We start from the raw sequence: 17,572 nt of genomic DNA, 5'->3' as shown, positions 1-17,572 counted from the left end.
ACGCCAGGCCTCCCTGTCCATCACCAACTCCCAGAGTCCACTCAAACTCACGTCCATCGAGTCAGTGATGCCATCCAGCCATCTCATCCTCTGTCATCCCCTTCTCCTCCTGCCCCCAAACATTACAAATTCCTCCATTAATATTTTTGAATGTCGGAGTGTGCCTGCTTCCCCCCTAAAAGGTATGCTGTAACTATTCAAATGTGTCTTTTCAAAAGAAAACTGATTAGCCCACCCTAAAATTTAAAAATCCAATGCTCTATATTAGGTATATATCACTTGAATTCAACATTTTAATCATAAAAAGCAAATTTAAGGAAAAATTACATACTTAAATTGTAATCTGCACACTGGATTATGTTTTCAAATGTGACATTAGAGTTCACAGATAAAACCACAGTAATGAAAAGAAACATGGTAAAATATCATATTTTAATTTTATCTAAATATAATTAAAACAAAACATAAGAATAACTTTGAGACAGTAATTCATACAATACAGAAAAAGCTTTAATATATAAATCAGATGTCATATCATCAGTTGTTTATTATCACATCAGTCTAAACTTTACATATTAAAATACTGAAAAGCTAAAAAACATCATTGCAATATAGATTCAGTATGGGAAAATACATATTTGTGGCTTTATATACAATGTAAATTAACCCATTCTATACAGTAGTTTTCCAAAATATAAACAGCACTTTACATGCAATAGGACATACCAGGCCGGATATCCTAATACAATTTATTATATAGAAAAATAAAGCGACAACACCTTTTTAACATAGTTACATAGGAGATGTGGAATGTAGAATAGGATGCTGCCTTAACACACTCTTGGATAAGATTAAAGAAATGTGAAAAAGGACAGTTTCTATTATTTTCAATTACCATTTTTGAAATGAAGACTACTGTGATTTTATATTTTCTAATTGTATCACAAACTGAGAAAATATAAAAGGGAAAGTGAGAGAGAAAAAAAGAAAACCTGATCCTTTATGAATTTTAAACATCAGCCCCGCCTATGGGCTGCATTTGGGCTGCTTTTCTGTTGACAGTTTCCTAAATTACTTCTGCCACTCTGAATTGCTCATCAGCAGTCAGAAGAATTTTCCAGACTTCATTATGCCATTGTGTAACCATAGCTGCCACAATGTAGTGCCACAAGAAGCCTGTCCTTGAGTATTTCTTTGCTTGGGTATTCAGGTAACTTGAGCATGTTGATGCTTTAAAAGAAAAATATACCACTATTAAATAGGAAAGCTCTGAAATATTTTATTGTTTTGTCTAGAAGTGAAAACACTACTCAAAATTAACATAAAACCACCCTCTCAAATTTGCATTCAAATTGGAAAACCCTGAAGTAGTATTTAAAAAGGAAAAAAAAAAAAAAAACACCAAACCCTGCTGCACTGCAGTTTCCTTTAGTATGCAAATTACCAGACCAAAATAAGTTCCCTCCAGTCTAAAATAAATAAGCAATAGGGCAATTAAGTTTGAAATGATAGTGTAACTCAGTGATACTTATGACAGTGTAACTTTAGTGATATTTGAACTATATGTATTCAATTAGAGTATAGGTGGGGCTTCCCAGGTCACGCGAGTGGTAAAGAACCCACCTGCCAATGCAGGCGACATAAGAGACATGGGTTTGGTCCCTGGGTTGGGAAGATCCCCTGGAGGAGAGCAAGCCAACTGACTCCAGTATTCTTGCCTGGAAAATCCTATGGACAAAGAAGCCTGGCAGGCTACAGTTCATAATGGTCGCAAAGAGTCAGACACAACTGAAGCAACTTAGCACTCATGCACACACAGAATATAAGTAGGTAGTTTACTCAAACATTTTCCTACCTACAAAGCGGAAGGCAAGAAACTATTACTATATAGTTCTTTATTTATCAGTGATTACAAAATGAACAGAGATCACTGCTGAGATTTTCCTCTCAATGAAGCAATAAGCAGTCAGACCTTTGATCATTTAAAACTAATCAGAAATTCACAGTGCATTTAAATAAACCAATTTAACATACCATGTGCTTGAAGTAGGTAGAAGATTTGGAGTATATGGCACAGCAGCAATTGTGAAGTTTTGCAATCCACTTCCACCCATTATATTAGCAAATCCACCATGTGGGACCCTGGAACTAAGAGTTCATATCTAGTAAGTTGTACCCATGTAAGAAAAATCTTTGAAATAGATATAATTTGAATTATAAAAATGAATATATCTAGCAGACATTCATTAAATATTTGCTGAATAAATAAATGGTTTACTTGATTAATTCAAGCAACAGAGGCTTTTATGTGTAACCCAAAATGATTTCCCTGTCTGTGAAAAATATCTAGGCTCAAAGGTTTTTGTTTTGTATTCTTTTACACAGTGGGAAACTAGAAAATTCTTTACACTTATCTTTCCAGAGATTTACATTGGATGCATTTTTTTAAATGTTACCTGACATAATGAAAATGCATTTGAATACAGAGTTCCAAAGAATAGCAAGGAGAGATAAGAAAGCCTTCCTCAGTGATCAGTGCAAAGAAATAGAGGAAAACAATAGATTGGGAAACACTAGAGATCTCTTCAAGAAAATTAGAGATACCAAGGGAACATTTCATGCAAAGATGGGCTCGATAAAGGACAGAAATGGTATGGACCTAACAGAAGCAGAAGATATTAAGACGAGGTGGCAAGAATACACAGGAGAACTACACATAAAAAGATCTTCATGACCCAGATAACCAGGATGGTGTGATCACTTACTTGGATGTCGTGGAATGCGAAATCAAGTGGGCCTTAGGAAGCATTACTACAGACAAAACTAGTGGAGGGGATGGAATTCCAGTTGAACTGTTTCAAATCCTAAAAGATGATGCTGTGAAAGTGCTGCACTCAATATGCCAGCAAATTTGGAAAACTCAGCAGTGGCCACAGGACTGGAAAAGCTCAGTTTTCATTCCAATCCCAAAGAAAGACAATGCCAAAGAATGCTCAACCTACCACAAAATTACACTTATCTCATACATTAGCAAAGTAATGCTCAAAATTCTCCAAGCCAGGCTTCAACAATATGTGAATTATGAAGTTCCATATGTTCAAGCTGGTTTTAGAAAAGGCAGAGGAACCAGAGATCAAATTGCCAACATCCGTTGGATCATTGAAAAAGCAAGAGAGTTCCAGAAAAACATCTACTTCTGCTTTATTGACTATGCCAAAGCCTTTGACTGTGTGGATCACAACAAACTGTGGAAAATTCTGAAAGAGGTGGGAATACCAGACCACCTGACCTGCCTCTTGAGAAACCTGTATGCAGGTCAAGAAGCAACAGTTAGAACTGGACATGGAACAACAGACTGGTTCCAAATCAGGAAAGGAGTATTTCAAGGCTGTATACCGTCACCCTGCTTATTTAACTTATATGCAGAGTACATCATGAGAAATGCTGGGCTGGATGAAGCACAAGCTGGAATCAAGATTGCCAGGAGAAATATCAATAACCTCAGATATGCAGATGACACCACTCTTATGGCAGAAAGTGAAGAAGAACTAAAGAGCCTCTTGATGAAAGTGAAAGTGGAGAGTGAAAAAGTTGGCTTAAAGCTCAACATTCAGAAAACTAAGATCATGGCATCTGGTCCCATCACTTCATGGGAAACAGATGGGGAAACAGTGTCAGACTTTATTTTCTTGGGCTCCAAAATCAGTGCAGATGGTGCACGCAGCCATGAAATTAAAAGAGGCTTACTCCTTTGAAGGAAAGTTTTGACCAACCTAGACAGCATATTAAAAAGCAGAGACATTACTTGGCCAACAAAGGTCTGGCTAGTCAAAGCTATGGTTTTCCAGGAGTCATGTATGGATATGAGAGTTGGACTATAAAGAAAGCTGAGCACAGAAGAATTGATGCTTTTGAACTGTGGTGTTGGAGAAGACTCTTGAGAGTCCCTTGGACTGCAAGGAGATCCAACCAGTCCATCCTAAAGGAAATCAGTCCTGAATATTCACTGGAAGAACTGATGCTGGAGCTGAAGCTCCAATACTTTGGCCACCTGATGTGAAAAGCTGACTCATTTGAAAAGATCCTGATGCTGGGAAAGAGGGAGGAGAAGGGGACAAGAGTGGATGAGATAGTTGAATGGCATCACCGACTCTGTGGACATGGGTTGCAGTAAGCTCCTGGAGTTGTTGATGCACAGGGAAGCCTGGTGTGCTGCAGTCTATGGGGTCACAAAGAATCGGACATGACTGAGTGACTGAACTGAACTGAATATAGTGAGACTACAGAAAGGTGAACAAAGTCAGAAGTCTCACAGTTTCTAATTTTGAAATTTAAACTATAAAACTACAGTAACCAAAACAGTGTGTACCAACATAAAGACAGATAGAAATAGAATGAAGAACCTCAAAATAAACCCTCAAATATACAGCCAAATGATTTTTTGACAGGAGTGTTAAGAACATTCAACAGAAAAAGGACAGTCCTTTCAACAAACTGTGCTGAGAAAACTGAATATTCACTACAAAAAAATGAAGTTAGACCTTTACCTAACACCGTATACAGTTAATTCAAAGTGAATCAGAGAACTAAATGAAGAGGTAAACCTATAAAATTCTTAGAAGAAAATCCAGGGGAAAAGCTTTATGACACTGGGTTTGGTAATGATTTCTAGGATACCAAAAACACAGGCAACAAAAGAAAAATAGATAAATTGGACATAAGATTAAAACTTGGGTGCCAAAGGATACCATGAACTGAATGAAAATGTGAGCCATAGGAGAAAATATTTTTAAATCATAAATATGACAAGGAATCAATATTGAGAAAATACCGCATTGGCCAAAACGTACGTTCAGTTTCTTCTGCAACATCTTACGGGAAAACCCAAATGAACTTTTTGCCCAACCCAATATATAGAGTTCCTACAACTTAACAACAAAAATCTAATTTAAAAAATAGGGACAGGGTTCAAACAGACATTTTTCCAAAGAAAATACACAAATGGCTTATAAGCATTCAAAAGATGTTCAATCAAAATCACTTGATTAGGGAAGTGCATTAGGGAAGTCATTAGGGAAATGCAAATCAAAACCACAGTGAGGGCTGAGGGCTTCCCTGGTGGTTCAATGGTAAAGAGTCCACCTTCCAATTGGTTCGATCCCTGGTCCAGGAAGATCCCACATGCTGAGGAGCTTAAACTAAGACTATGTGCTACAATTACTGAGTCTGTCCTCTAGAGCCTGTGACCTACAATTGCTGAGCACAGGCACCACAACTGCTGAAGCCTGCACGCCTGAGACCTCGTGCTCCACAACAAGAGAGGCCACGGCAATGAGAAGCCTGCACACCACAACTAGCAAGTAACTCCTGATCCCTGCAACCAGAGAAAAGCCTGTGCAGCAATAAAGACCCAGCACAGCCAAAATACGTAATTTTTTTTAAATGTTAAAAAAATAACCTACACTGAGATAACTACCTCAAAGATATTAAGATGACAGTTATTTTTTTTAAAAAGGCATCAGAAAAAATACAGTTTTGGAAAGGTCATGCAGAAATTGAAACCCTTATGCAACTGCTGAAGGTAATATAAAATGGTGCAGCCAAGTATGGAAAACATTATGACAGTTTCTCAAAAAATTAATCATAGAGTTATAGTATATGTCCAATAGAACAGAAAGTAGAGACTCAGAGATATTTGTACATGCCATGTTCATAACAGCATTACTCACAATAGCCAAATTGTGGATGCAACATAAGTAACCATCCACGGATGGAAGGATAAGTACAATGTGGTAAACACATACAACAGAATACTATTCATCCTTAAAAAGGAAGGGAGTTCTGAAATATGCTATACTATGGATGAATCTTGAGGACATTATGCTAAGTGAAATAAGCCTGTCACAAAAAGGCACCATATGATTCTACCTGCAATGGACCTAAAGTAATCAAACTCATTTAGACAGAAAGTAGAATGGTGGTTGCCAGAGACTGGGGGTATGGGAAATGGAAAGTTAGTGTTTAATGGGTACAATTTCAACTGAGGAAAATAAAAAAGCTCAGGAGATGAATGGAAGTGATGGCTGTATGACAATGTGAATGTACACAGAACTGTACATTTAAAAATGATTGAAATGTTAAATGTTATATACGTCTTACCACACACACTAAAAAAACTGTCGAATAAAGCACCAAGATTTTCTATTAATATTTATATCACAGATGATATGCACATATTCACAGAGAAAAAAAACAATCCAATAGAAATAGATCTCTAAAACTAGCAGTTTTCTTTTCTAGCTAGGAAGTAGTTTTGTTGTTGTTAAGTTGCTTCAGTCGTGTCCGACTCTGTGCGATCCCACAGACGGCAGCCCACCAGGCTCCGCCATCCCTGGGATTCTCCAGGCAAGAACACTGGAGTGGGTTGCCATTGCCTTCTCCTAGGAAGTAGTTTGGTTACTATTAAAAACTTTATTGATGAAATGCCTAAACTTACCTTAGAAATTCAAGTGAATGCTAAAAGGATGCCTGAATCTTCCTAACAAAACCCTAACATATAAGGAATTCCTACTTAGGGCAAGAGAATATCTAAAGACCTGAACATATATGTCTATAAAGTGAAATAAAATTCAAGATTAGTTTATCTACGCATATTAACCTTTGCCTACAAAATTAACAAAGGTGACCAAAAATAAAAAGGGATGAAAGATATTAGAGGCAGATTTTAAATACAAATATACAACTTCATCAGGACAGGTGAGAAAATGAGCCTTGACACAGATTCTTACACAAATTATATCACAGAATTTCAATATCACAATTCATATAAATAAATTTTGAAAAATTAGTTGAGCCTCCAATTTTAATATCTAAACTGAAAATATTCTGTAAACTGATATTCACAAACAATACCTGAAATCTTACTCCTCTTTTCAATTATAAACAATGACTGGGCCCCCTACCTGAATAACCAGTGGATCTTAAGCTAAGATTATGGCTCATCAAGCTTAAGCATATATGAGAAAAATGAATGAAATTGTCTTTGGTTGAGTATTATGACACCTGAATTATACAATGTAAAATTACAGTTAATAAAAATGACATATTTCTATTTTATACAAAGTAGTCATATAGTCTGAGATTCATTACTAACAGATAATAAAACAAAAGTTAGAAATTTAAGACTGTCTTGTAGATAAACAAAATACTGTCACCACCATAAAAATACTTTAAAGTTACTGATGATAATACAGATTCTTGCTCCTACAACTAGAACACAACTCTAGTCTCCTACAACGCTTTAGTAAGATTGTTCTAGATTAATAATGGATATGGAGGAAGACATTTTACAATCTAAATATAAAGGATAAACAGAATTTTCCAGGAAGTGCAAAAAAGCAAAGTACATAGTTTTGGTCTAGAAGGGTAAACACTATACCTATTGATAACTGGGTCTAGTGTAAAAGGAAAGTTACGGTTTAAAAAAAACTTAAGATTTACTCTTTAAATTCAAAGCAAGGACTCCATTTTGACCAAGTGCTGAAAAGTGGACTTTTCAACTTGAAGGTAAAGCTTAGGTCCATGTAGTTTCCCCTCAGCCTCCTTGGCTTCTACTCTTTACCCAAATCCTTCACCTCAGTTTAAATGGATTTGCCACTATTCTTCTCTATCGGTTAAATAGCAAACCGTGCAGTTCTTTTCAGCATTGCTAACTATGACTATAGAACCAGGAGACATATTGTGTATCACTAATCCAACTAGTTTTTATTCTATAAAAGTAGCAAACTAACAATTTTAGTACTAAAGAACTTGAATAATTATTTCCTGCATTTTAAAGGCTCATACCCACCAAATCATGAAGGAAAATATAGCAATTTATTAAACTGTGTTTAAATATAAACCACTTAGGAAAAAATTAAAGAGCCCTGGCTTATAACATAAACCAAAATAAAGTCCAGATGGCTTAAAAACTGGTATGTAAAAACAGAAACAAAAATGTTACCCCAAAATGTAGAAAAACATATAAGTATACAAAATCTTGGGAGTAGGGAAGAATATATTTTAAAAAAAAACAAAACTATAGGAAAGCAATAATCAACTTGCAAACCTAATTTAGAATCTTCATTATAGAATTTTTATAAATTAAATTTATAATCTATATGGAAATCTACATGTCTAACTTAATAACATTAAAAGGCAAATGATAACCTGGGAAAAATATTTGCAGAGTTATAAATGTCCCTATCTGTAATATCTAGGGACATTAAAAAACAAAATTTTTTAAATGATGGTAAAATAATGTACCGGAGAAGGCAATGGCACCCCACTCCAGTACTCTTGCCTGGAAAATCCCATGGACGGAGGAGCCTGGTGGGCTGCCGTCTATGGGGTCGCACAGAGTCGGACACGACTGATGTGACTTAGCAGCAGCAGCAGCAGAATAATGTACAAAAATAAAGACAGGAAATCTATTCCAACACAAAGTAAACACATAAGAAACCATGGAAATAAAAATGATTATATCTTACATTGACAGAATGAAAGAAACAGGGCCTCTCATTCCCTACTGATGTCAATAATGGTATCTTTCTGAAGTTTAAGTGAGCAATGTCTCAAAGTTATAAAAATGTATATAATTTGCATGCAAAATTTTCCCTTTTAAGAATTTTCCTTATATGCTTATCCTATTTATCCTACATTTATAAATAATCAAACTGCTGCTGCTGCTGCTGCTAAGTCGCTTCAGTCATGTCCAAATCTGTGCGACCCCACAGATGGCAGCCCATCCGCTGTCCCTGGGATTCTCCAGGCAAGAACTAAAAAAAATAATAATTAAACTTATCTGCCAGTATAAAAAGCATACAAATTCCTTATTTGTTCAGCATTATTCATAAACAGGAAAATTTAGCAATAAAAGACAATATCCATTCAGTTGAGTTTAGTCACTCAGTCCTGTCCAACTCTTTGTGACCCCATGAAGCACATCAAGCCAGGCCTCCCTGACCATCACCAGCTCCAGGAGTTTACCCAAACTCATGTCCATTGAGTCGGTGATTCCATCCAACCATCTCATCCTCTCTTGTCCCTTTCTCCTCCTGCCCTCAATATTTCCCAGCATCAAGGGTCTTCTCAAATGAGTTAGCCCTTTACATCAGGTGGCTAAAGTATTGGACTTTCCACTACAACATCAGTCCTTCCAATGAATATCCAGGATTGATGTCCTTTAGGATGGACTGGTAGGATCTTCTTGCAGTCCAAGGGACTCTCAAGAGTCTTCTCCAACACCACAGTTCAAAAGCATCAATTCTTCGGCGCTCAGCTTTCTTTACAGTCCAACTCTCACATCCATACATGACTACTGGAAAAACCATAGCCTTGACTATACGGAACTGTGTTGGCAAAGTAATATCTCTGCTTTTTAATATGCTGTCTAGGTTGCTTGTGTGGTAGTTTGAGTATTCTTTGTCATTGCCTTTCTTTGGGATTGGAATGAAAACTGACCTTTTCCAGTCCTGTGGCCACTGCTGAGTTTTCCAAATATGCTGGCATATTGAGTGCAGCACTTTCACAGCATCATCTTTTAGGATTTGGAATAGCTCAACTGGAATTCCATCACCTCCACTAGCTTTGTTTGTAGTGGTGCTTCCTAAGGCCCACCTGACTTCACATTCCAGGATGTCTGGCTCTAGATGAGTGATCACACCATTATTATTATCTGCATCGTGAAGCTCTTTTTTGTATAGTTCTCAGAGGATGAGATGGCTGGATGGCATCACTGACTCGATGGACGTGAGTCTGAGTGAACTCTGGGAGTTGGTGATGGACAGGGAGGTCTGGCGTGCTGTGATTCATGGGGTCACAAAGAGTCAGACACGACTGAGCAACTGAACTGAACCTGTGTATTCTTGCAACCTCTTCTTAATATCTTCTGCTTCTGTTAGGTCCATACCATTTCTATCCTTTATCAAGCCCATCTTTGCATGAAATGTTCCCCTGGTATCTCTAATTTTCTTGAAGAGATCTCTAGTGTTTCCCAATCTATTGTTTTCCTCTATTTCTTTGCACTGATCACTGAGGAAGGCTTTCTTATCTCTCCTTGCTATTCTTTGGAACTCTGCATTCAAATGGGTATATCTTTCCTTTTCTCCTTTGCTTTTCATATCTCTTTTTATTACAGCTATTTGTAAGGCCTCCTCAGATAGCCATTTTGCTTTTTTGCATTTCTTTTTCTTGGGGATGGTCTTGATCCCTGTTTCCTGTACAATGTCACAAACCTCCGTCCATAGTTCATCAGGCACTCTGTCTATCAGATCTAGTCCCTTAAATCTATTTCTCACTTCTACTGTATAATCATAAGGGATTTGATTTAGGTCATACCTGAATGGTCCAGTGGTTTTCCCCACTTTCTTTAAGTCTGAATTTGGCAATAAGGAGTTCATGATCAGAGCCACAGTCAGCTCCAGGTCTTGTTTTTGCTGACTGTATAGAGCTTCTCCATCTTTGGCTGCAAAGAATATAATCAATCTGATTTCGGTGTTGGCCATCTGGTGATGTCTTCTCTTGTGTTGTTGGAAGAGTCTTCTCTTGTGTTGTTGGAAGAGGGTGTTTGCTATGACCAGTGCATTCTCTTGGCAAAACTCTATTTGCCTTTGCCCTGCTTCATTCTGTACTCCAAGGACAAACTGCCTGTTACTCCAGGTGTTTCTTGACTTCCTGCTTTTGCATTCCAGTCCCCTATGATGAAAAGGACATCTTTTTTCCATGTTAGTTCTAAAAGGTCTTGTAGGTCTTCATAGAACCGTTCAACTTCAGCTTCTTCAGTGTTACTCATCAAAGTATAGACTTGGATTACCATGATACTGAATGGTTTGCCTTGAAAACGAACAGAGATCATTCTATCATTTCGGAGATTGCATCCAAGTACTGCATTTCGGACTCTTTGTTGACTCGATGGCTACTCCATTTCTTCTTAGGGATTCCTGCCCACAGTAGTAGATATAATGGCCATCTGAATTAAATTCACCCATTCCAGTCCATTTTAGTTTGCTGATTCCTAGAATGTCGACATTCATTCTTTCCATCTCCTGTTTGACCATTTCCAATTTGCCTTGATTCATGGACCTAACATTCCAGGTTCCTATGCAATATTGCTCTTTACAGCATTGGACCTTGCTTCTATCACCAGTCACATCCACAGCTGGGTGTTGTTTTTGCTTTGGCTCCATCCCTTCAATCTTTCTGGAGTTATTTCTCCACTGATCTCCAGTAGCATATTGGGCACCTACCAACCTGGGGAGTTCATCTTTCAGTATCCTATCATTTTGCCTTTTCATACTGTTCATGGGGTTCTCAAGGCAAGAATATTGAAGTAGTTTGCCATTCCCTTCTCCAGCGGACCACATTCTGTCAGACCTCTTCACCATGACCCGCCCGTCTTGGGTGGCCCCACATGGCATGTCTCACATTGAGATGGACAAGGCTGTGGTCCATGTGATCAGAGTGGGTAGTTTTCTGTGATTGTGATTTTAGTCTGTCTGCCATCTGATGCCCTCTCTTAGCACCTACCGTCTTACTTGGGTTTCTCTTACCTTGGACGTGAGGTATCTCTTCACGGCTGAGAGGTCAAGAGATTTAAGAATAGATAGCCATTTAAAAAATTAGATCTATAAATGAATCCATTTTAAACAATATATTGTTAAATTCAAAAGTTATAAAAGAGGAACAATGTTTTTAAAAAATAAAAATTTGTATATGTCAGAAAAACTCTGGAAGAATAACCAAAATAGATTACATTCAGAGACTGAGATGAGAGATGATTTTATAAAATTTTAGTCTAACCTTCCTACATATAAAAAATAATTTTAAACTCTTTTTATTAAATTACTGAAATCTCTAGGTATTTCTTGGCAGTGAGAAGCCAAGTAAACAAAAAACTGACAAGATTTTGTTTCATATTTTTAGTCTATAATCTGTGACTAATTCATGTTTTATTTATTCTTTAAAATTAGGTATACATTGTAACTCCAACTATTTTTCTAACTATATACTTAAAAAACTAAAAAAAACAGCAAAATATTAATAGTGTTATCTATAAACAGTGTAATTACTTAATGGGATTTTCATTTTCTCTTATCTATATTCTCCATTTTCCAAAGTTTCTACAATGGTTACAAACTACTTTAAAAATAAAACAGTGGGAACTTCACTGGTGGTCCAACAGCAAAGACTCTGTGCTCTCAATCAGGGGGCCTGGGTTTGATTCCTGGTTGGGGGACTAGATCCCACATGCTACAACAAAAATCAAACAGCCTGCATGCCAAAACCAAAATGCAGTGCAGACAAATAAATAAAATTAAAAAAATAAAACAATGGACTTTAAGTTACATATATGTAATATAGATATACATTCATACTATGTTTTTAAAACAGGTGGTAAAAAATAAATATATCAAATTATTTATAATGGTTATTGATGGCAAGTGATGGTTTTTCTTATTTCTTTTAGTTTTCTATGTTCCAATTTTCTTAGAAGAACCATGCAAATTTATAATGAAACAACTGAACTATATTTTGATAAATAGAAGGATACAGATGAAATTCTAAGTTATCAAGGATGAAAATCACACCTTTCTTTTACATCTTTCAGAACTATAAGTTAAGAGAGATTTAAATCATTTAGTTTTCTAACACTGATGATGTTTAATTGTTTCCAAATGTACACTTTTCAATGTATGGTATCACAAATTAGTTTTTAGGTCACAAATCTTTAAACATTAAAATCTGACAAAAATTGAATAAAAAATGCTGTGTATGGGTATTATATGTATTTTGTGTGTGTGTGTGTGTTGTTGCAGCAACAACTATTGGCTACTATTATTGACTTACAGATTGAAAAGACTACCAAGTTACAAAATAATATATATGTTGACAGTTCTGACAGGAACAATTTTTTATACCTTAAATAAACATATTTTGGGTACTACTATATATTTTAACATTAATGCCTAAATAAACCTTTGTTTAATGTCTAAAAATATAGAAAAGGAGGTGAGAAACAGACAATTCAGAGTGATAATTCACTTTGAGTTGCTTATCTCTAATCAATTAGAAATGGAATACATTAAATTCTTTCTACATTATCATAAAAACACTTCTTACCTGCCAGTAACAAACTGCAAGAGAAGAACTCTCTCCTCTGGAGTAATATCTTCCACAACTTCCCAGAACCACTAAAAACAACAATAAAAAACTAAACTCACATTTCAGAGCAATTGTAGGCTTCTAAGTACCAGAGCAATGTGCAATATTCATAAAGCATATTTTATTCTATGAAACTCATTTATCAAACAAGGTTTCATACAAAGCTTTCATATGGAATTCCCATGAGAAGAATTTAGGGAAAAACTTTACTTTGTTAATTAATATAGGTTTTCATTCAATAGTGCTGAAAAGCTTACAAGATTAAATGGCAAAACTTAAGTTCATTCTAAGCTCTAGAGAGATTTTACCTGAATAACTGGATCTTCTCTTTCATAGCCACTTGTGTATTCTGTATTTTTTATCCAATCACTCACATCAATTTCTGGCATGCCAGAAAGCAGTAGCTCCTTTGGGAAAGAAGAAAAATATTTCATTAATCTTCTTTGGGGGAAAAAAGAGATTACATTTAAATAGCAAATTTGTCTTAATTAGAAACTAATCCCATGTAAAACTGATTTATTTCTGTGACAGTGTCTGCATGTTATCAATAACAAGTACTACATGGTAGAGAACCCTTGATACTGATAATCACAAATACTGTGACATGTGGAGATGTCACTACACTAATACAATTTAATTAAAACATAAGTGATAATCCTTCATGTTTATATAGAAACACATACACCACAAGTTTATATGTGCAACAATTTTATGAACATTATTCTCTTTGGTTTATATATATTTTATGAATTTGTTAAATTTTATAAAGATACTATACTCTCAATATAGAAATAACAACAGAGACCTAAATAAATCTGAATTAAGCAAAGAAAAGATCAAGAAACTCTAATCACTAGAAAAAAGAAGTTATAATAAAAAGTTATTTTTAAAAATCAAAACAGATTTAAGCCTTAGAAGAACTCTATTCTGAAATAATTCCAATCCTTTAAAGTCAAATTCCCATAAGGTGAAAAAAAACGCAATTTTCCTACTAATGACTTCTGGTATCCATTTTTTCAGGAAGATCATCAAACAAACAAAATATCAATCAAATAACTAAGAATGAAATTAAGAATGGCAAAAGTATTTTACCACAGTATTCCTCAAGTGAAAACAGAACATGAAAAAAGCTTGTCCACATCTCTGAATCAGACCATATCTCACAGTTGGATGTGTTTACTCAGTAAAGTAAGGCAATAACTAGCCTATGCTCAAAACTGACAAGCCAGAACAGCAGATTTTGTTATTGCAGAGAAGATACAATGTGGTTCAAAGTCACTTCTCCTACAGCAACTCCTCAAAAATATATAAGGTATATATAGTAAAGAGTATGCTCTGAAAAAGATTAACAAATGTCAATATAAGGTGGTGTCTGAGAAATATTGGGTGTTTGAGATCTATTCAAGGAGTCTGCAAGGTTCTCCCTTTTCCAACTGAGGCTGAATTTTCTCTATATATTTCAGTCAAACAACATATCACAACAGATTATAAGCAGAAACAGATATGAGAACCCAGTTTCTTCTATGAAGCCAGACATTAAATTTGGAAAGATATAGAACAATAATACTTTCCCACTATTTTTGTTTTATTCTGGAAAATAAATAATTTTATTTATTAATTTAATTTCTTTATCTTTAGATTTAATTTTTTAAATCTTATTTATGTTAATATGTAATTAATTGCTATTCTTATATGAGCTGATAAAATATTTCATATTTCTGTTCAAATTTAAAATACAGTATCAACTACTATAACCAACATAAACTCTTTTCTTGTAAGGGGTCTTAAGACCAAATAATTTAATAATTCCTGTCTAGGGTGTCTTTTAGTCCTCCTTACTAAGTATTTGGCTATGGTCGATACTTTAGCCACCTGATGCAAAGAACTGACCCATTAGAAAAAGACCCTGATGCTGGGAAAGGTTGAAGGCAGGAGGAGAAGGGGACAACAGAGGACAAGATGGTTGGATGGCATCACCGACTTGATGGACATGAGTTTGAGCAAGCTCCAGGAGTTGGTAATGGACAAGGAAGCCTGGCGTGTTGCAGTCCATGGGGTCACAAAGAGTTGGACACAACTGAGCAACTGAACCAACTGACCATAGTATTATAAAATACTTTTAACTGATGAAGGCATTCTGGTAGGTTCCATTTACCACCCCCAAATACATTTTCCATCTTCCTTTGCACATTCTGTGCCCCAAGTGGCTGATCCCTGCAGACTCGCTCTCTTGCCTGTTGGCCTCAGATTGGGTTCCATCACTGGGAAACAGGCAGGAGTCTGAAGGTAAGGGTATATTCTGTTCCTTCCCTCCTCCAGTACATCTTTTCAGTAGCTATGCCTCCTCAACTATAGCTACCACCTGGTGATTCAGACTCTCACAGGGCTCCTCACAATAATTCCTCCACGTGTCTTCAATTTTAGGGATAATAAAGGCTTTCTCCTGTTGCTATTCTCTGGCTGCCTCAACCATATCTTGTTTATTCTTAACCTACCCATGCCTCTGTAAGCTCCTTCATTAAAGTTTCTTTATTTGAACCATCTAGGGAAATTCTGTTCCCTGGCACTAGATACAGATCTGCCAAAAAAGGAATATGGATGATTGTTACATATTTCTCACAATCCATGAGTTTAATCCTCTTCCCTTCTAGGCTGAAGATAAGCTTTTAATAATATTGAGTATTCTTTCTTTGTTAATAATTGTGAATAAAAATGAGACTATATTCTCTCAAGGAATCTGAAGTATTTCATGAACATCATATGTTATGATTTTGTGATGGGAACAAAATATCCTTATTAGCTCATTTAACACTTGGAGGGAAAAGTTATTAAGTTGACTAAAAGAAGATGAAATTGGAAGTATACAATAAAAAATATCAATACATATACATTTAGCAAAATATTTTAGTCCAAGTCAACAATTTATTATTTTTTAAAATATGACAAAATAATTGATCTTTTGGAATTGGGTACAAAATATATATCCCCAAAACAGTCAGAAACTGAGTCATGCAAGTGTTCACAGCTGTTAGCTTACCTAGCATTCACATGGCTCAGTGTGTTAATACCCTGGTACCACCATGGATAAACTCATAAGCAGCACAGTATGGCAGGACAGTCCCTCAGACATTTGAGGAACCCTTCAACTGTAATAATACTATAGATATGGTACTCACAACAATGTTGTCACCATTTTTGAACCTGATGATCATCTCTTGACTTGAGACTGCAAGGACACTGATGCTACTAGATACTTTCTTTTCATGAAAACTCTAGAATCTAATCTGTATCTTTAACTCTGATGAACATGTTTATGTCATGAACTTAGATGAAATGAACTTATATATTTGAGCCAACTTTTTAAAAAAAGTTTCCTATCCCAGTGTAGCAGAGCCCTTTCCTATGAAAGACACACAAGTCACAAAAAAGGTTCCAAATCCAAGTCCCATTTATAACTCACACCACTGAGAGGCAATACTGATGGAGAGGCTGGGCTATGGGTCAGAGAACATGGTTCACAGTCTGGCTGTAACACATACTCTGTGAATGTGGGCATGTCCCATACCTTCTTTGGCCTAGTTTTCCTCATCTATAAAATGAGAATAACACATGATGTGAAGGGGTCTGATGTGAAGGTTTTAAACGTTAATACACATGAAGTACCTGGCAAATACTAAGTGTTTAATAATAACAATCATTACTGCATAAGTCAGTGTCATGCCAACAACAGTGCTCTTCCCAAACAATCCCACCATCTGAATCAGCTCACTTAGTATAGCCAGAGTCTAAGACAGACTAGGAATCCTGATCTACCTTCTAATATATGAACCACAATTAAAAACTTATCAGTAACAGACTCAAAAGTGAAAGACAAAGGAATTAAATATTCAGAAAGAAACAAAGGAAAATACTTTCATGACCTTGGAATAAGAAACAATTTCTTAAATAGGACACAAAAGTTCCATTCATTTAAAACAAAAAAAGATAGAACAAGTAATAAACTGAACTGTGTTAAATCTAAAAACTGTAAGACACCAGAAAAGAAGATATTCACAATACATATATCTAACAAAGACTCCTGTAAGGTATTACATAAAGACTACTACTGCTGCTGCTTCCAAGTCCCTTCAGTCGTGTCCGACTCTGTGCGACCCTGTAGACGGCAGCCCAGCAGGCTCCTCCCTCCCTGGGATTCTCCAGGCAAGAATACTAGAGTGGGTTGCCATTTCCTTCTCCAATGCATGCATGCATGCTAAGTCACTTCAGTTGTGACCGACTCTGTGCGACGCCATGGACAGCAGCCCACCAAGCTCCTCTACCCATGGGATTCTCTAGGGAAGAATACTGGAGTGGGTTGCCATTTCCTTCTCCC

General features: G+C 36.0%; 1 protein-coding gene across 17 annotated transcripts in view; it reads right to left on the bottom strand.

Moving 5' to 3' along the window:
* Positions 1-413: 413 nt before the first annotated feature.
* HACE1 (HECT domain and ankyrin repeat containing E3 ubiquitin protein ligase 1) overlaps positions 414-17,572 on the bottom strand; it is a 118,577-nt gene continuing 101,418 nt past the window's right edge. For 13 of the 17 annotated variants that reach the window (XM_086317551.1, XM_086317552.1, XM_086317556.1 and 10 more), the window contains 4 exons: positions 13,509-13,607; positions 13,159-13,229; positions 2,035-2,148; positions 489-1,230 (listed from right to left, as the gene is read on the bottom strand). In XM_086317551.1, the coding sequence (XP_086173677.1) occupies positions 1,128-1,230; positions 2,035-2,148; positions 13,159-13,229; positions 13,509-13,607 (387 nt within the window). In that variant the 3' untranslated portion in view covers positions 489-1,127. Of the gene's footprint in view, positions 1,231-2,034; positions 2,149-13,158; positions 13,230-13,508; positions 13,608-17,572 lie in introns of all 17 variants that reach the window. The other 4 variants (XM_086317554.1, XM_086317558.1, XM_086317565.1 and 1 more) reach the window with 2 other exon arrangements.

Source organism: Bos grunniens, chromosome 9 (genome assembly GCF_055505025.1).
Source record: "Bos grunniens cultivar Pamir isolate PY7600 chromosome 9, Bosgru_T2T1.0, whole genome shotgun sequence".
NCBI classification, from domain to species: domain Eukaryota; kingdom Metazoa; phylum Chordata; class Mammalia; order Artiodactyla; family Bovidae; genus Bos; species Bos grunniens.
The sequence above is the reverse complement of the archived record's forward strand: the minus strand, read 5'-3'. Positions and strand labels throughout refer to the sequence as shown.